A 20,929-nucleotide genomic window follows, 5' to 3' on the forward strand; every position below is an offset into this window, starting at 1 on the left:
GAGGAAATGAGATGGAATCAGAATAAAGATTCGATTTGATCTAAATTAACTTATGTGTAAGTTTTAATTTAAAAAATTTGCAACAATGAAAATTTGTCCTCCTGAGTTTTGTAATTAGGGTGTCTCAGTGGCTAAGATGCTGAGCTTGTCAATCAGAAAGATTGGCAGTTCGGTGGTTTGAATCCCTAGCGCTGCGTAACCGAGTGAGCTCCCGTTACTTGTCTCAGCTTCAGCTAACCTAGCAGTTCAAAAGCATGTAAAAAATGCAAGTAGAAAAATTGGGACTACTTTGGTGGGAAGGTAACAGCGTTCCACGCGCTTTGGCGTTTAGTCATGCCACATGACCACGGAGACGTCTTCGAACTTTGTTGGCCTTCGGCTTTGAAATGGAGATGAAGGCCGCCCTCTAGAGTCAGGAACGACTAACACATATGTGCGAGGGGAACCTTTACCTTTACCTATCTTGTAATTAATTTTCCCTTTGATCATCATGTTAAAGTTACTCTTTAGCAGGAACTCTTAGGACATCCTGCAGGCCTGGGCAAAGCCTTGTAGGAGGGATGGTCTACAGCCTCAGAGCATGGCACGACAAAACCGCGCTCCACTAAAGCGCACCCGATTAAACCGCATCACTGACGTCATCAGCAGGGCGACAACAGCGACTGCGGAGAAAAAAGGGCGCTTTAAATAGCGCTTTGAAAGCAACCCGATTCAAGTTAAGGTAAGGGTTAGGTTTAGGGTTAGGTTTAGGGTTAGGTTAAGGATTAGGTTTAGGGGGGTTAGGTTTAGGTTTAGGGGTTAATTTTAGCTTTAGCGTTTACAGCGTGCTTTTTTCGTCGCGCTGTGATGACGTCAGCTACGCGGTTTCGTCGAGCGCACTTTAGTCGAACGCGGTTTTGTGGTGGAACCCCTCAGAGAGGTGGATTGTACTCTGGGCTCTAGAGTCCGTGACTGGAAAGGCATCAACAGCCAACTTTCTTCTCCAGCAGCATTGACTGGCAAATTCCATAAGACACAACTTAATCTTGGGCTCAAGGAAGAAGTAGGGAAACCATCTCAACCCCAAAACGTTTTGGATGCACTTGATCTCAGCTCCCATAATTCAAAGCTAGCATGCCAAAGGCAACAGACTTCTGGGAACTGGTTGGGGAAGCCCCGTTTATACCTTGTGGTTTTGGTCCTGGGGGACGCTTGAGTGGTCGAAGTTTGGCAATTTCCTCTTCGTTGTGGTCAGGTCCTGGATCCGAGACGAGTCGTTGAGGGGCTTCTGGTGTGCGATGTTCAGGACTGGGTTCTGAAGAGAGGCTTTTGACCAGGATTCGGTGGGGCTGAACGGGACCTGGAAAGGAAATAGAATTGAGAGGCAGTTTATCAAAACCAATTCTTGCGCAATCCATTCTTATTCAAAGAGGAGAAGCCTGGAATAAAGTCAAAATAAGTTGGGGGGGGAGTATAGAAATAAAATTCTCTAGATGGCTAACTTTATAAATTGAAAAGCAGAATAATGACTTTATAGCATTAGCTTGCACAACTGAAATATCAGTTGATGACAAAGACTGAAGTGATGGGCCTCCTGAGATTTCCTAGCTCAACTATATCATGGAATTAGCCAGCAATTGCCATACTTCTCACACAGAAACACTGCAAATGGTTTAAGAGACAAATATAAATCAGAAGGCACCAGAATCAAACAAGAACAAAACAAAAGAACAACTTTTTTTTTTAAAAAAAAATCTGCTTAAAAGCAAAATGCATCAAGCAAAAGTAGGATCCTTAAAAGGCAAAACAATTTAACAAACCCTAATCAGAACTACATCAAAGTGAAGTTAAAAAATATACCTTATTTTGACCAGAAAGGCTTTAATCTTGCAGAAAAATTCCAAGGAAGTTGAGGACTGGGAAAATTCTCAAGAGAAATGGTTCACAAACTGTACCATTCCCTAAACACCAAGCACAACTACCTTTCAAATCCGTAAATATATTGAATTACAGCACCCATTCCCCAAGGGTGTGCCAGCTTTGGAGGGGCTGCAATAGAGTTTCATCCCAGGGTTCTCAGAGCACTACTTCCCAAAACATACTATCCCCTTCTGTTAAAGATCAACAACCAGAATTAAACTAGAGGATAACAACTAACCATTGCAGGCAATGTCCCATCACACCAACCCTCTTGCCCATGAGTCACACAGGACATTTCTCACTCCACCCAGTTCAGAAGCTGATTGGGGTGGCAAAACAAACACGAAGTAGGCAGACTATCGCCCAGGATGAAGCTACTGGGTGACAATCGGGTTGAACTGCATGCTACAATCTATAGCTCACTAGATACTGATTTCTTCTTAGCTACACTTCACTGCTCATTCTCATGAGTCCTGATTATATTTGCACTTTTTAGTAAGTAGGAGTATGTGGAGAGATTTGGGCACTGTGGGTGACAAGAAGGAAGAAGAAATGTAACTTTCTAGCTAATTTCACACCATATGCTAAGCTGTTACTCATTCGTCATGGTTTGAGCATATTGAAAATGACCCCAGCTGCTTTACAATCTGCAACGTCTACATTCACATAAAATATTAATCCCAAAGAAAACAGATTATGGCTTGATGGGATGCATGAACTCTGCCCATCCCTCTTCCACAGAAAAAGATGTTCTGAAACTATTATGTCCCCTGTGAAGTAAAAATGAATTCAGGCCAATGGGAGTGCCTCACACAATTCAACGAAAAGTTTCTACGAGACATTTTTCCTTGGGCCCAACAGAGAAAAGATCTAATTTTTCTATTATGTTAACTCAGGATTTAATATTGAATAATCCATAACAGCTTGATATGATCAACACATTAAACAAAAGCAAATCGTGTTAACCTGGTCTGTGACTGCAGCCAAAAGGTTAGATCTTCTTACTCCCTATAAATAAAACTCCTAAAATTTTTCCTACCTATCGGATAAGAAGCTGCAGTCTGCTTTAACTCAACTTCAGATCCTGCTGATTTCACGGACATATCCATATGGCTTTTTGGGGGAAAGTTGCTTTCTTGGAAAAAGTAGAGAAGCTATTTGCTACTACCTTCCTCTAGGATTTTTAATATTTTATTTTGTTTCCCAGTCTAAAGTACCACTCTGATACTTCCAGTCTGCTTAGAACCTGCTTAGCTTCTCAAACTTTCATTAGTATCACAACAAACTTGCAAGTTTAAATCCATTCCCATCTATTAACCTGCCCCTTTGTTTAATAGCAACAGCGATACCACTTAGACTTATTATATACTGCTCCAGAATGCCATACAGCACTTTGTAATCCTAACGCACAACAGTTGACTTTTTAACGCAAAAACCGCCACAAATTTCAATATATTTTACATTACGTATTTTTCAACAAGAAATAGTATTTCAGAAATGACTTCATTATTATGACTTTTTTTTAATGCCTTTGAGGCTTTGTCAACTCATGCCTGGTCTCCGGCAAGATTTTGAAAGTGGTTTGCCATTATCTCTTTCCTAGGGCTGAGAAAAAGTGGCTTGCCCAAAGTCGGGACTAGTTTCTAGCTTGGTGCTTTAACCATGATACCAACTTGGTTTTCTTTATATACTGTGGGGAAAAAACCAGAGTAAATGCTTATGTTGCTGGAAATGCAATGAAATTAATGCTTTATTTAAATACATGTTTCTATGATATCCAACAATGGTGCCATTTAGGGTAGAAATTATTCCAGGTATTAACTCAACTTTTCAGATTTAGTATTTTCAGATATTTATATTTTTGGGAAGTTTATTCCTATCACATGGAAGTTGACATCTGGATAAAGAAAGTGGACTTTCTGTAGTTTACTTACAGCTAAATGACTTAATGTTCAGCTTTGGAAAGACAAACATGTGGCTCCAATTAATTAGTAGTCTGCAGAATTGATGTTACCAGCAATTTATGTATCAATTGAATTGAATTGAATTGAATTTATTAAATTTCTATGCCGCCCTTTTCCCCGAGGGGACTCAGGACGGCTCACAACCCAAGTCAAGGGGGAAGGGTACAAATAAGGAATAAAAAGACAGACAAAACATTACCATAGTTTAAAAGCACACAACAACCAAACCATTCGAGGGGGGGGACAAGACTCATTAACCCCAGGCCTGTCGGAATAGCCAGGTTTTAAGGGCTTTGCGGAAGGCCTGGAGGGTGGTGAGGGTTCGAATCTCCATGGGGAGCTTGTTCCAAAGGGCCGGAGCAGCCACAGAGAAGGCCCTCCTTACTTATCAATGTAATTTATCCACTAACCATTAGAATTATGGTTTCCATTCACTGAAATGTGTAATGAACAACATTATATATGCATGTAAGTATATGCCTCGGATGTTTTTTTAAACTTTTCTTTTCTTTTATCATTTTGGGTCTTTCTCCCCCCCCTTTGTTTTCTGTAGTTAGTTAATATAAGAATGAAGGGGGGGGGGGTGGGACTCAAGACAGCTGAAAATGAAGACTGCCTGTTTTCATTGTTTTATCATGTTTTATAAGAAAGCACACAGTATATACTTTCCTAAGATAAACATAGGAAAATATGCAGCACCATGGAATGAATTTCCAGGAAGAAACAAAAAAAACCCCCTCTGCCCTCAACCTGGCAGGAAAAAGAAAAAGTGTGGGCGGGTATATATAGACGATCTGAAGAGGTCTGGACCAAGTAAGCCTTATGGGACCTGTAAAACAATCTTTCTGTGCTGCAAGGATTTCTGAATCCCAGGTAATTAACAAAAAATAATGGCAAACAATTTTTCACCTTCACACTCCAGTTAAGAGACATTAAGGTAATTCAGAGCAGATTTTGGGGATGGAAGGACCGTGGTTTACATTCATCTCTGGTATACAAAACAAAGTACCGTATTTTCCTCATTTTTAAGGGTGTTTTGCACTGGGACTCACTTGGTTGGTGGGTCTTGACGTTGTAATCAAAAAGATCTGTTGAACTGACAGCAGTGGTGGGTTTCAAAAATTGTTTGAACCTACTCTGTGGGTGTGGCCTCTTTTGTGGGAGTGGCTTGCCACCCATGTGACCGGATATGAAGATGCCGACGACACTTGTCAGAACCACCTTAAATTACCTCACACACAGCACTGGCCTGCATAAGAATAGGATGTAAAGTCGGTGTTGGTCGGGGGGCAGAGATCGTCCCTGAGGCCCCTAACATGTGGGGTACCTCAGGGTTCGGTCCTATCCCCCCTACTATTTAACATATACATGAAACCGCTGGGTGAGATCATTCGGAGGCACGGGATAAAATACCACCAATATGCGGACGATACGCAATTGTATCTGTCCGCCCCGTGCCAACTCAATGAAGCGGTGGACGTGATGAACCAGGGTCTGGAGGCCGTTAAGAACTGGATGAGTGCTAACAAACTGGTACTCAACCCGGATAAGACCGAGTGGCTGTTGTGCTTCCCCCCCAATAATTTGGCTAATACACCAACGCTTAGGCTGGGGGGTCAAATTTTATACCCCTCAGATAGGGTCCGCAACTTAGGAGTCCTCCTGGATCCACAGCTGACTTTTGATCACCAGCTGTCAGCTGTGACCAGGGGGGCATTTGCCCAGGTTCGCCTGGTCCGCCAGTTGCGGCCCTACCTAGACCGGGGGGCTCTCACAACAGTCACTCGAGCCCTTGTGATCTCTAGACTGGAATACTGCAATGGGCTCTACATGGGGTTGCCCTTGAAGTGCATCCGGCGACTACAGCTAGTCCAAAATGCAGCCGCGCGAGTGATAGTGGGCGCACCGCGGTTCGCCCATGTTACATCTGTCCTCCGCGAGCTGCACTGGCTACCTGTTGGTCTCCGGGTGCGCTTCAGGATATTGATGACCACCTTTAAAGCACTCCATGGTAGTGGATCTGGGTACTTGAGAGACCGCCTTCTGCCGATTACCTCCCTAAATCGACCAATTAGATCGCACAGACTGGGCCTCCTCCGAATTCCATCTGCCAGTCACTGCCGACTGGCGACCACACGGAGGAGGGCCTTTTCTGTTGCTGCCCCGACCCTGTGGAACGAGCTCCCCATGGAGATCCGTACCCTCACCACTATCCAGACCTTCCGCGCAGCCCTCAAGATCTGGCTCTCCCAGCAGGCCTGGGGATAGGCTTCCAATTACCCGCCCGAGTGTTTGATTGCTGAATGAAAGTTGTGTTTTATTATTTTTTCTTTTGTTCACATATTGTTTTGTTTTGACCTTGCACTCCCCCTCCCCTGTGGTTGTAAGCCGCCCTGAGTCCCCTCAGGGAAAAGGGCGGCATATAAATCCCAATAAACCTTAAACCTTAAACCTTAAAATTGTTTTTTAAAAGGCATATTTGGTTTGCGTTAAAACAACTTCAACACACGCAATGTTCTGATTGCACCACAAACGCAGTAGTCATCCTTAGCTTTCACAGAGGCACTGAGTTTTATAAATATGAGCATGATAGTGTAGAATAATCCTATCCAAGGACCAGTGGTGGGTTTCAAAAAAGTTTGGAAGCTCTTCTGTAGGTGTGGCCTGCTTTCCTGGTCCACTGGTGGAACCTTTTCTAACCGGTTCGGTAGATTTGACGAACCGGTGCTACCGAATAGGTGCGAACTGGTAGGAACCCACCTCTGGTGCAGTGGTTAGAGTGCAGTGCTGCAAGCTACTTCTGCTGACTGCCGGCTGACCGCAATCTGGCAGTTCGAATCTCACCAGGCTCAAGATTGACTGAGCCTTCCATCCTTCTGAGGTGGATAAAATGAGGACCCAGATGGTTGGGGGCAATAGGCTGACTGTGTAAACCACTTAGAGAGAGCTCTAGAGCACTGTGAAGCGGTATATAAGTCTAAGTGCTATTGCTATTGCGAAAATAACCAGATCTGCATCAAGTAAAACTTTGGAGGGTTTTACATATGGTATAGATGACCAGCAGCACCTTGATTTGTACCCAGATGCATACTGGTAGTCAATGCATCTCATCCTATAGAAGTGTCACATGAGCATACCAAAGTGCACCAACCACCTGATTTTTATGCTCCACCCCCTCATTACCATAAAGGAATGGTATTTCCCACTAGTCCGAGGTCTGAAACTTAAAAAAACCCATGAAAAACCTTTTTTAAAGAAAGCATTTCCCCAAAGAAAAGCAAAGAACAATCTTAACTGTGCACGTACTATACATAATATATCCGACTCACCTTAACATTTCTATTGTACAATTCTTCCACCCATCATCAAAATTAAGTATGATCTCTGGCTACTGAATGGTTGCTTACCCTTGTTTTATAGTATGAAACGACAATTGGATTAAGAGCACCCTACCTATTAATCTATATACAATGTGCACAACCCCAAAGAGTGAGTTCGGCACAATGTGATACGCCAGAAAGAAACCAATCCTAAAGTTTAATTCAAATTGTGAGCCTACCTGCAGCTTGAGACTACTTGAGCTAGAGTTGGAGTCAATCCTATAAATTTGGCCAATTTTTGCTAGCAAGAACATTTCCAACACAATTTGAACTGAATCATCCTCATCAGTTGCAGTTTGAAGAGTTCCAATCAAGCCACTGCAGGAGCATGAGCGGATCCTTAAAAAATGAGGAATGTGAACCTGAAAGCATGCTCAAAAATATATGGAGGACAGACGTGTCATAATTTCATTTGTCTCTTACAAATCCCAGAGAATAAGGGAAGGTATTCTAGTTCAGGGGTCTCCAACTTTGGCAACTTTAAGACTTGTGGACTTCAACTCCCAGAGTTCCTCAGCCTTACTGGATGAGGAATTCTGGGAGTTGAAGTCCACAAGTTTTAAAGTTGCCAAGATTGGAGACTCCTATTCTAGTCCACATCCCTGTAACTCAATAAGGCCAACAACTACTATATAAGCTCAAGCAAGCCTCAGAGGACCTCTAAGTCCACTTTGGAAAGCTCCCAGTTTAGAGAAAGAGAAATAATCCTCTGTAGTCACTTATCAGCCTTTCCCAGCCAGCCAACTTCGGAGCAAGGAATGCTGGAACTTCTTAGAATGCTTCCAGACAATCAGTTCCTACTGCTTTCTATCAAAGGTCACTGATAGATGAAATTCTTCACTGCTTTTGTGTGTGTGTGATAAAAAAGAGAAAAGGGGAAAACATGAAGGCTGCAAATAGTAGACGAGATCAACTTGATGTTTTTTCAAGATCTTTATGTAAAACAAGGGAACTGTACAATAAGAATGTCCTCTGAAAAACCCTTTATTTCTTAAAAATGAAAGCTTCATTTCTTCTTTTAGAGAGAAGGAATCCATATAAGGGGCATGTAATGTGTACAGATGGATGCAGTGGCTCAGTGGCAAAGACGCCGAGCTTGTCGATCGAAAGGTCAGCAGTTTGGTGGTTCGAATCCCGAGTGCTGCATAATGGGGTGAGCTCCCATTACTTATTCCAGCTTCTGCCAACCTAGCAGTTCGAAAGCATGTAAAAATGCAAGTAGAAAAATAGGAACCACCTTTGGTGGGAAGGTAACAGCATTCCGTGCGCTTAGTCATGCTGGCCACATGACCATGGAGATGCCTTCAGACACTGCTGGCTCTTCGGCTTTGAAACCGCTCCGGCCCTATGGAATGAGCTACTCCCAGAGATCCGGACCCTACCCACTCTCATGGCCTTCCGAAAAGCTATTAAAACCTGGCTATTCCGGCAGGCCTGGGGCTGTTGACCTCTGGATTGAGGTCCAGCCCCGCTTAGATTGGGTGCATGTTGTGTCTTTTTTAAATTTGTCGTGTTTTATCTGTTTTTTATCTTTTTTTAATTTCTGTTTCTGTAAGCTGCCCGGAGTCCTCCAGGATTGGGCGGCCTGTAATTTAATGAAATAGAAACAGAGATGAGCACCGTCCCTTAAAGTCGGGAACGACTAGCACATATGTGCGAGGGGAACCTTTACCTAATGTGTACAGGTATTTACTATTCTGTTAAATGAATGTGTAAGTAACTTAACAGCATCAAACCTTACCCAGACAACTGCTCTATTGCATTCTTTGAAAATTAGCATATAGGATACTGTGAACTCTCTTATTTGAATATACTACACTACCATGAGAAACAAAAGTTAATACAAAAATCTTGCAGATACCATCAGTTACAAATACTGAGTCAAAACAGAAAGCTATCACATCCCAATCTTGTGAAAGTACAATTAAACTAAACAGAACCATTCCTAAGTGATAAAAATATACATCAACCCATTTTATAAATGTTCAGAAAACAATGATTAAGCCCAAGGTCCGAAACAATTTCTTCTCCCCTCACCTCTTACAGCTGACATGAGCAGCTATTTTCTTGTGGCAATAGATGCATGTATGTAATATATGTGCATGTTTGTGTTTATGTGTGAACATGTGTGCATAGACTGGCCTTCCAAGGCTTCCTAACACATGACCAGCAATGTTATGATATCACTGGACTGAAAAGCATGAAGGGTTTTCAAGGAAAAAAGAGTTTGACTTAAGACTTGCAGATTTTAAGATTCCCAATTTGCTTGTAACCTGGAACAAGGAAAATTAGTCTGGGGTTTTTAGCAGTGTTTGCAAACAGAGAGATGAAACAGGTTTATGATGGCCCCTTAAACCCATATTTCCTCTAAAGGGCAAAACAGAATGTTCCAGGCCGAGACTGCAAAAAATAAAATAAAAAAGCTAATGGTGGTTATATATTGTCCAAGTGTTGCCTTATCCCTAATATTAATTTCATCAAGCCCCATCAGCCCCAATAACCAGGGGAGAGGAGGCAAATCTTAAACAGGGATAAGGAATTTGCCAAATAATTCACAAAAACTAATGGAGTGGAGCAGTAATAGACGTGGCCCAAGACTAGAAAGATACTACCCCAATTCCCTACACAGTCACCAAAGCCACAAAATAATATTGGATCCAAAACCATTCTCAGCCTAACTTCCTTCTCGGAATCCTTGTAGGGATAGAATGGGGAATTAGACAGATTTGTTCTAGTTTCTTGAAAGCAGGATATACAACCTCTGCTCTATGAATCTTCCCCAGAACTACTAGAGAAATGAACTTCCTCGGAACTCATTTTTAATGAAGCCTGAAATTACATTAACTACGTGTAGTTCATTCATGTTTATTATGGCTACCTATAAATCAAAACCACTGCTGTTCAAAAGCTGTACAGGTCACCCTCGAGTTACAACCATCCATTTAGTGACTGTTCAAAGTTATAACAGCACTGAAAAAAGTGACTTATGACCAATTGCTGCAGCCCCATGGTCACATAATCAAGATTTGGATGCTTGGAAACTGGCTCACATTTATGACAGTTGCAATCAGTGCCTGATTTAGATGAAAAGAGGCCCTAGGCTATTCCACTTATGAGGCCCTTTCACCTCCCATTTTTAAGTTTGTAAATTACATGAGAGACAATAAAATACATCATTACTGTGATAGATATCAATATATATCAATATATATAGCTGGCCTCCCGACGGAGGGCGGCTCTGCTCAGCGGCAAAGGCAGCGAGGCCAGCCGCCTCCCCTGCTGCGCTCAGCTGCCCGGCTTGGCCCCCTCGCCCTCACCTGCCTGGCCGCTGGTGGGCTACGTGTCGACGGGGTGGCTACTGGGAGCGGCCGCGCCTCTCGCCTGACCGCCGGTGCCGGGAACATGGGCGGGCTCCCCAACTGCCGCGGCGCTGGAACGATCTTAACCAAGACATTTTTATGTTTGTTTATTAGTCATATGCGTAGAATTTCTCCTTATTTTCGGTTCAGTGTTTTAGTGTTCACTATTTTTAGAATAGTGTAATTTTAATTTTGCTAACAATTTGAATGTAGGCCCCTCTTGATCTTGAGGCCCTAGGCTGAAGCCTAGTTAGCCTATAGGAAAATCCCGTGGCATGACAAAACCGCGCCCGTCAAAATAGCGGTGATAAAATCGCGTCGCTAAAGCCGCGACGTCATCACCGCACGTCATCACTGCTGCGACAACAGCGCGGCAACAGAAGGGCGCTTTAAAACGGCGCCGCGGCAGAAAGCCGATTTCAATTAAGGTAAGGGTTAGGATGAGGTTTAGGGGTTTGTTTTAGGGTTAGATTTAGGTTTAGGTTTAGGTTCAGGTTTAGGGTTAGGTTTAGGGTTAGGTTTAGGGTTAGGGTTAGGTTTAGGTTCAGGTTTAGGGTTAGGTTTAGGGTTAGGTTTAGGGTACTGAGTGCTTGGGAATGCACGGATTTGCCCTCCGCGATTATGTCATTGCGGTAGGGTCGTCTTTTTCCTTAGCGCTCCGAACGGCGCGAATTAGTCTTCGTGCTTATGTCTCCGCGGATAAGGGCTTCACGGATTTGTGGTGGAACCGGAAAATCCGGCCCTGGTTGCAATGTCCTGAGGTCATGTGATCACTTGTTGCAACCTTCTGACAAGCAAAGTCAATGGGAAATCCAGAGTCAATTAACCACCGTGGCACTCACTTAGCAAATGCAACGATTTACTTAACAAGTATGGCAGGAAAGGTCATACAATGCGGCAAAATTCACTTAAGAACTGTCTTGCTTGGCAATTGAACTTTTGGGCTCGATTTCTACCTGTCCAGCTAACTCAAAATAGGTTAGGAAACCAGACAAACAGTCCAAGATGATGTATATAAGTGTGGTTTCCTTATGTCTTTTACCACTGAAGACACATCCAGGCAATTAGGAAGCCACGTACCAGGGTATTTCTATGCATTTGCCTTTAATAGTAGCATCTGAAAAGCAGATTAGATTCATTTAAGAAGAACTAGCGCTGTCAATCATGATAGCTGCATTAAATTTTCTACTCCAGTGACAGCAGTACATTTTTGAATAGCAATTCTTGTGGATAACGACGGAGAATTCCGCGGGACAATAGCAGAACGGGAAGGTCGTGTCTTGCATCTAGTCTTCGCAGAGATTTTTTTGTGGTTTTACAGGCTGAATACTGCCAGAAATAGAAAACTGGACTACATTAAGATTTCTTCTCACCCTAGAAAATAAGGTTGTTTGGCGAAAGAGAAGATCCCAGTTCCCTTGGCAGCTGCTGAACAAAGGTGCCTTCCTCCTCCCTCCCTCTCTGCCCTTGGACAGTAAAAAGATTTACACTTTTAGGGCAAAGGAGAGATAGGCTATTCAGAACAATGCCCACATGTCAGAGGAAGTCAGAAGAGCCTCAATGTCATTGTATTGTTTTCTTTTATGTAGGCCATCTTGGGGATCTGAGATGGATATCAAATAAGCAAACAAACATTGCCATTAGATACACATTACTATTCGATACAGAGAAGAGTTGACAAGGTTTGCAAATATGTACTTTAAATATTTTTTTTTTAAATGTAAGGGGGCGACAAGCATTGCTTAATCAAAAGGACGAAGCAGAGATGTAAAGCAAATCCAGCCACTTCTGTGACTTCCAAGATTACAATAAAAGTGGTGACCTGGTGCAGACAGGAAAGGGATACTGCATTTATGGGGGTAGCTCAATGAAACTATTCAGCCAGGATGCAACAGCTGCAAAATAGGGGAAATTCCATGCCAGAGATTACAAGAAAATACTTGGGCTCAAACTACCTTCATTGGATGCCTTTATACGAATCGCCGAGGAGCCAACGCTTGGGGAAATTGTGCAAAATTTTAAAGCTGCACTCAAAACACTATAGCTCTTTTCTCAGGAGGAAAGCTTAAAGCCTACTAGTTTAAGGAAAGGGAGAAATGGATTGGACATGATAAGAATTATTTCAATATATGCAAGATATGGAGGGGGGAGGGAGATGGTGATAATAGAAGTTTTTTCTCATAGGATTAAAACATGATATCCAACAGTGAAGGTGCAGTTCAATCAGTGGTGGGTTTCAAAAAAATTTCGAACCTACTCTGTGGGTGTGGCCACCTTTGTGGGAGTGGATTGCCGCCCATGTGACCTGGTGGGAGTGGCTTGCCAGCCATGTGTTCTCTCTCTCTCTCTCTCTCTTTCCTTCCTTTTGTCTCCCTGTCCCTTTTTTCTTTTTTTCTTTCATTTCTCTCTCACTTTTTCACTCAGGTCAATGGGCGCTTCGCCTTAGCTGTTATAATGTAATCAGGGTTAACCAGAGAGGCAGTTTCTGTAAAGCAGGGCGACAAAGATGAGGCTAGAAACAACACCAGAATGTTTCCTCCCTGCCTTCCTTAGAGGATTAGCCCTGTAAAGTGGGAAAAAACAAAAGGAGATTTCTTCCAACAACCGGTTCTCCCAACTGCTTAGAAAGTTAACAACCGGTTCTCCTGAATAGGTGCGAACCGGCTGAATCCCACCACTGGCCTTTGCTCAATCTAGGCCAATTTGGATTGCTTCAAAACATGGGTGTACAACCTTCAGGTTTGCCTGGACAGCATTGAGTGAAGAGGAACTGTCTTGGGCCACATATAAAATATATAATATAGTTAATGTATACATTCATTTCATTTCCTTTATTTGTATGCCGCCCTTTTCCCTGGGGGGACTCAGGGCGGCTCACAATTCAAAAAGGGAGGGGGGGGGGAAAGACAAACAGTATTCCAATATGGAAACAATGCAACATATTAAAAGAGAGCACAACAGTCACACAATTAGGGTGAGGTTGGAATCTTAACCCCAGGCCAGCCGGGACAGCCAGATCTTCAAAGCGGCGCGGAAGGATTGGAGGGTGGTGAGGGTCCGAATCTCCACTGGGAGTTCATTCCAGAGGGTCGGAGCAGCCACCGAGAAGGCTCTCCTCCGGGTAGTTGCCAGTTTGCACTGGCTAGTAGATGGAATTAGGAGGAGGCCTAATCGATGCGATCGTATCGGTCTAGTGGAGGTAATTGGCAGTAGGCGGTCTCTCAAGTACCCAGGTCCAATACCATGAAGGGCTTTGTAGGTGACAACTAGCACCTTGAAGCGCACCCGGAGATCAACAGGCAGCCAGTGCAGCTCGCGGAGGAGAGGTGTAACGTGGGTGAAGCGAGGTGCACCCACAATCGCTCGCGCGGCTACTACAGGTAGTCTTCAACTTCAATAGTTTGTTTAGTGACTGTTCAAAGTTGCAACAAGACTGAAAAAAGTGACTCGTGACTAGTTTTCACACATACAACTGTTGTAGCCTCCCCGTGGTCAATAGAGTCCCTTAAGTTACACTTTCAGTTTCATGAGAGTTAAGCAAAAATGACTCCGTCAACCCTGGATTGACCACTCAATCAATCAATTTAAAAAGCATGGGAATAACTATGGAAGTTCTAGTCACCCTTCCACCACAAGAGGACTGAGGGGCAGGCAAAGATGTCAGAGACCAGATTGAAGGGGGAGGGCAAGTCCAACTAGCAGATTTAGACACAGAGCCATAAGATTGCTGGTATGGAGCACATTATTTCCAATTTATTTTCCAATTTAATAAAATTTGTATGCCGCCCACTCCCTAGGGACTCTGAGCGGCTTACAGACAGATAAAAAACATTAAAAAAATAAAGGTACATAATTAAAATTGCACATCATCCATTCAGTGTAGGTGGGGCTGGACATTGATCAACAGCCCCAGGCCTGCCGGAACAGCCAGGTCTTGGTGGCTTTACAGAAGGCCGGGAGAGTGGTAAGGGTCCGGATCTCTACGGGTAGATCGTTCCACAGGACCGGCGCAGCTACAGAGAAAGCTCTCCCCTGGGGAGTCGCCAGCCGGCATTGTCCGGTCGACGGCACCCGGAGGAGGCCCAACCTGTGAGATCTAGTTGGTCGTTGGGAGATATGTGGCAGGAGGCGGTCTCTCAGGTAGCCAGGTCCTAAACCATGTAGGGCTATAAAAGTAACGACTAGCACCTTGAAGCGCGTTCGGAGACCAATAGGGAGCCAGTGCAGCTCGCGGAGGATGGGTGTAACATGGGTGTATCTAGGTACACCCAATATCGGTCGCGTGGCTGCATTCTGGACCAACTGCAGTCTTTGAACACTCTTCAGGGGCAGCCCCATGTAGAGCACCCCCTTGATGTACAGCATGGCATCCTACCACAGCATGATCTGGTGGGATAAGGTGGAAAGCAGCACTTCCACGGTGTAGCACCTGAAGCCATCCTTGGTGTCTCTCAAAGACAGACAGACAGACAGGAGACAGACAGGTGTGGAATACTCAGGAAACCTAAAACGATGCTGCTGCCTATTTGTCTTTGCCATGTCTATCACGCAGGCTGTTCCTAATTTCCTTGGAAACAATACAGTGTTTGGTTTTGGGTTTTTATTATACTTATTCATATTGATTTTTACATTTTAAATCTGTGGGGATTTTTTACATTGTTGCCTTTATCTCATTGCTGTGCACTATACAGTGTTGCTTTTGGCAAGATGGACAACATATAAAAATACTCTTAAGAATTTGATAAACACTTGGACCCGAAAAAGTTCATGAAGCCTTTTCAAAGCCTGAACCATTTCTTTCATACACTCTTTTGCCTTAAATGCTCCACTACTGAGTATCAGACAGTATATGATACACAAACCCTAATCCTATAATCCCAGTTAGCAAATATGTATTTTTTTTGCTGGCAAAAACAGGCGAAGCAACTTTGTTAAGGTTGCTTTATGGATTTCCCCCAATATCTGCTGGGGAAAGCATCTGTTTGCAATTAGACTAGGTGTATCATGGCTTTGAATTAGACAATTGTCACCCTTACTTTCTCCTTTTAGCACAATGGAACACAAAATAAATATTCTGACAGCTGTGTTGCGGGGGGCAGAATCTGTAAGATAGCACATAAAGAGAATCCTTGACATACAACCACAATTAAGCCCAAAATTTATGTTAAGCAAGACATTTGTTAAGTGAGTTTTGCCCTATTTTACGACCTTTCTTATTTCAGTTGTTAAGTGAATCACTGCAGTTGATAGGTTAGTCACCTGGTTGTTAAGTGAATCTGGCTTCCCCATCGACTTTGCTTTTCAGAAGGTTGCAAAATAGCAATAGCAATAACACTTAGACTTATATACCGCTTTAGAGTGCTTTACAGCCCTCTCTAAGCGGTTTACAGAATCAGCATCTTGCCCCCCAACAGTCTGGGTCCTCATGTCACGGACCTGGGAAGGATAGAAGGCTGAGTCAACCATGAGCCAGTGAGAATCGAACTGCCAAACTGCCGGCAGTCAGCCAGCCTGCAGTACTGCATTCTAACCACTGCGCCACTGTGGCTCATGGTCATCACATCACATTTTGGGGACACAGCAACAATCATAAATATGAACCATTCACCAAGCATATGAATTTTGATCCCATGTTCATGGGGATGCTGGGAAAGCCCTAACTGTGAAAAACGGTCACAAGTGACTTTTTTCAATGCTGTCACTAAACAAACTGTTGTAAGTCAAGGACTACCTGTACATCATTGAAACTCAATCCTCAACCTTTTCATGCACGCAACAACATTATGCCTATATAGAAAAGGGATGGGGCATCAGCAGTAAAAGTGCACCAGCTTGCATATTTTGACACCCTCTCCTGTAGATTCTCAACAATGGTAGGAGTGGAGCCTGAGAATGGAGCATGCCCATTATGGTCGTAAGTCCGTGATTGTGGTAAACTTGCTCATCATATGACCAACCTGATTTCATTGCTTTTTGTGGAAGTCGTTAAGCAAATGTGGTGGTTTTAAAATGAATGCCATGGTCATTAACGAAAGCAATTGTTTTTGTAACAACAAAAGCACAATCTTTGTAAGCACAATCTTACTGTACGGCTCGGAATCGTGGACTTTACTTAAAAGCGACCTGAACCTATTAGAGCGATTCCAGCTAAGATGTCTGCGCAACATTCTGCACATAACTGTACGGGGACCGGTGGAAAAACGAAACGGTATTGCAGCTGTGTAAAAACCAAACTACAATTGAACTTTACCTAAGAAGACAACGACTTAGGTGGTTTGGACACGTTTGCCGTATGGACAATAGCCGATTACCTTACCGATCGATTAACTCGCTGCGACCGGATGGGTGGAAAATCGCACGAAATGCCCCAAAGAAAACGTGGATATCCCAAGTGGCTCACGATCTTCAACCACTCCATTTTTCGATAACCGATGCCCAACAAGCCGCCCTAAATCGGGGTCAATGGCGTGCTGTAATCCGTGACGTTCTGCCTTTGGCCTTCACAATGCAACGGTCACTGCCTTATGGACGTTGACATTTACGAAGATTAAGTCCAAGATTAAGTCCAATTGTTTTCCATGGGGCATTTTTGCCAAAAACCAGAGACAAATGCCAATTTTCACCAGAAGTGCCCAGAATGCAGGGACCAGCAGCTAGAAGTTTGGAACCAGGTCCAAGTATCTTTTGGAGGTCTGTTGCAACTGATCATAAGTGAAGGACTACCTGTATCTTTGGTCCTTATATCAAGCATTAATAAATCATTTCTTCATTTTAACATGATTAATCATAGCAAAATATGGACTAATTGAAGCAAATTTAAAAGACTGTTCCATAACCACTGCCACCCCAGAAAAAGTTTTTTTTTTAAACTTGTTGGCTGGCTTCAGCAATTAAGGGAAGAAATGGACTCTATTTGGTGAATAAGGAAGGAGGGGAACTCTATTTCTTCACTCTTTTCAAATTCACTTTGACAAGATCCTGCAGAAGGCCCCTTATATTCAAATGGGGCAGAACTGATAAGAGACCACTGTTGGCTCAAAACTGCAAATTAAAGAACAATTATGAATGGAGTTCATGGCTCCAAAGTAATTTAGCAGCTTTTAAACAGAATGAGTGGTATTTATATTATCACGGTGATGACACAACCCTGGAGAACAGGATTCAAATTGGTACTAGCACTGGCAGGGACATGAAAAGCAGCATGGCAATCTGAGCCAACCACACACCACCGCACAATTTAAAGCCAGTTCTCAGTCTGCACTGACCTAGAACAACTTTTTTAGGTGCTGGAGAATGAACCTTGGTTGCTCAATCCAAAATGAAAAACTTGGCAAAACAAGCTCTCTTGTTTATTTATTTATTTATTTGTCTTGTATGCCGCCCACTCCCGGAGGACTCCGGGCGGCTCACAAAAGACAAGGGAAAGGGGGAAACGAGACAAAGACAACATATTAAAAACAAAACCAACATTCACAATTTCCGTGGAGGTAGATGCTTCTCAGCTCCCCCCAGCCTGCTGGAACAGCCAGGACTTGGTGGCTTTGCGGAAGGCTGGGAGGGTAGTAAGGGTCCGGATCTCAACAGGGAGCTCGTTCCAGAGGGCCGGAGCTGCAACAGAGAAGGCTCTCCCCTGGGGAGTCGCCAGCCGACATTGGCTGGCAGATGGAATCCGGAGGAGACCTAACCTGTGCGATCTAATTGGTCTGAGAGAGGTAATCGGCAGGAGGCGGTCTCTCAGGTACCCAGGTCCAATGCCATGTAGGGCTTTATAGGTAGCGACCAGCACCTTGAAGCGGATTCAGAGACTAATAGGTAGCCAGTGCAGCTCGCGGAGGATAGGTGTAACGTGGGTGTACCTTGGTGCACCCACAATCGCTCGCGCGGCTGCATTCTGGACTAATTGGAGTCTTCGAACACTCTTCAAGGGCAATTTATTTATTTATTTATTTATTTATTTAAAAATAAATAAATAAAATCAAGTGGTTACCAATATAGGGAAGGCCTTCAGACTTTCTGCTAAGTCATGGTCCAATCTGTTAAATAAACCTCAACTGGCTAGATTAATCCTTCAAACATAGTTCAGCTCTCCTGCTACTGAAGATCTGCCATTAGTAGGTTATGAATTTCCCACATTGTTACTCAATCACATTATTACTCGGGGGCCCATTTTTCTCCATTCGTTTTTCTCAGCCCTTTGAAGCTATTTTCGCCACCCCTCCCTTTTCACCCAACCAAAGCCTCCTATTTTGCAGTTTGCTTGAATGGTACAGCTGCTTTTGATTCTAACTTGCTACCTCTAAATTCCTGCCAAATAAAGCATTATAATGAAGAAGAAGAAGACGAATCTAAACAGGTAAAAAGAAAAAGGCAATACGATTTTTTTTTAATAAAGAGGAACTATTGGATTACAAAGAAACAAAATATCCACCAACAGTTCTGCAAAACTGCAAATATGATACCCATTTATAGTGGTACCAGCTAACTACTGAAGATCCGTTCTCCCCCCTTTTTTAAAAACCTTGCAAATGTGCCAGGATGGTGTGTAGGGTGTGCTATTAACTGTTAAATGAAAAATACTCAGGCTTCTTCCAACATAGACAAATAGTTTGGATATACTGTAATTTTACAACCAATAACACTTTTATCTAGACCAGGTGGCTAGGGAATTCTGGGAAATGAAGGCCACACATCTTAAAAGTTGCCGAGGTTCAGAAACACCTTTCTCAGCAGATATCTTCAGTCTGCTGGTAAAACATTAAATAGATGCAACACCCTTCCCCCATCCAAACTCAAGTCTCTCAGGAAAACATTAGGTTTAAACTTCTCTCTGATTGCTAGTTGTGCCCCGAGAGTTTCCTAATAGGAAGGGTGGGCATTCAGAGAACTAATTCTTCCTGGTTTCCTGCAGAAGCACAATCAAGGAAAAATGTATACAGTAATTTGATTCCATTGACTGTACAAATGGACCCTCAGAAATCTTTCCTGTCTAGAAGGGGATAATTTAAACCAGGATACAGAACTTGACATTCTGCAGGAATGACTCAGTTTTAAAAAGAACATATCTTAGGCAATCAAGCGGATCTGTAGCTGAGAGACACACATTCCTGTATTTTGAACCATCGAAAGAAGAGAGTAGAAATGTCATTCGGAGATAATGGATCAGCAGCACAAACTTCCTAGATAAAATAATACAAAGCCATTTCTGTCCATGAATTCGACAGACCAGCGGCTTATAATGTACAACATCAGTCATTGCCATGTATGGTAACTGCTTACCAAACAAAGCTTCTGTTTATGCAGCAAAGCTCCTATAGCGAACAAAATGGAATTGGCACTAACACCTATAGATTTTGCATGGGTTAGGCCCAGATGTGGGTTCCTACCAGTTCGCACCTATTCGGTAGAACCGGTTGGTCAAATCTACCGAACCGGTTAGAAGAGGTTCCACCAGTGGACCCAGAAAGCAGGCCACACCTACAGAAGAGCTTCCAAATTTTTTTGAAACCCACCACTGGTCCTTGGATAGGATTATTCTACACTATCATGCTCATATTTATAAAACTCAGGGCCTCTGTGAAAGGTAAGGATGACTACTGCGTTTGTGGTGCAATCAGAACATTGCATGTGTTGAAGTTGTTTTTAACCCAAACCAAAGACACCTTTTAAAAAACAAGTTTACATCCTATTCTTATGCACGCCAGTGCTGTGTGAGAGGTAATTTAAGGTGGTTCTGACAAGTGTCGTCGGCATCTTCATATCCGATCACATGGGCGGCAAGCCACTCCCATCTGGTCACATGGGCGGCAAGCCACTCCCACAAAGGAGGCCACACCCACAGAGTAGGTTCAAACAATTTTTGAAACCCATCACTGGTTAGGCCTCAACTGAGTCATGCCATCGGGTTTTACTTCGGAAAAAAATCAGAGCAGACAGTATCAACAAAGATAATAAAATGGTACACATACAAGACTTATAAGGACAGGAACTAGGAGCAAAGGCTAATCAAACTGAAAACAAGCAGGAGATAAATGGAGATAACAGCCCACAATTAACTTTAAGGCTCTACAAAAAAAAAAAAAGCATTTTCCATTAATATTGAGAGAAGGGAGTAGGCCTAGATTTCTTTTTCAATCCAAACAAAGATGTAGTTAGTTATTGAGAAAAGTCTTCACACCATTTAGATCCTAAAAAACTGGCCTCTATGTATCCGAATTTACAACCTAAATGCTGGAGATGTGATTGTGCTGATGCTACATACTATCATACAGTGGTGGGTTTCAAAAAAATTTCGAACCTACTCTGTGGGTGTGGCCTCCTTTGTGGGAGT

General features: G+C 43.1%; 1 protein-coding gene across 1 annotated transcript in view; it reads right to left on the reverse strand.

Annotated features, from left to right (window-relative positions):
* The window catches only part of FGD1 (FYVE, RhoGEF and PH domain containing 1), a 70,761-nt gene that overhangs the window by 27,116 nt on the left and 22,716 nt on the right, over window positions 1-20,929 (reverse strand). Inside the window, exon 2 of the mRNA XM_087710836.1 lies at window positions 1,166-1,339. Within this exon, the coding sequence (XP_087566962.1) occupies window positions 1,166-1,339 (174 nt within the window). The remainder of the gene's footprint in view (window positions 1-1,165; window positions 1,340-20,929) is intronic.

The sequence above is a fragment of the Thamnophis sirtalis genome, unplaced genomic scaffold (assembly GCF_051295495.1).
Source record: "Thamnophis sirtalis isolate CommonGarterSnake01/CBP01778 unplaced genomic scaffold, rThaSir2_p1.2 scaffold_3, whole genome shotgun sequence".
Classification (NCBI taxonomy): domain Eukaryota; kingdom Metazoa; phylum Chordata; class Lepidosauria; order Squamata; family Natricidae; genus Thamnophis; species Thamnophis sirtalis.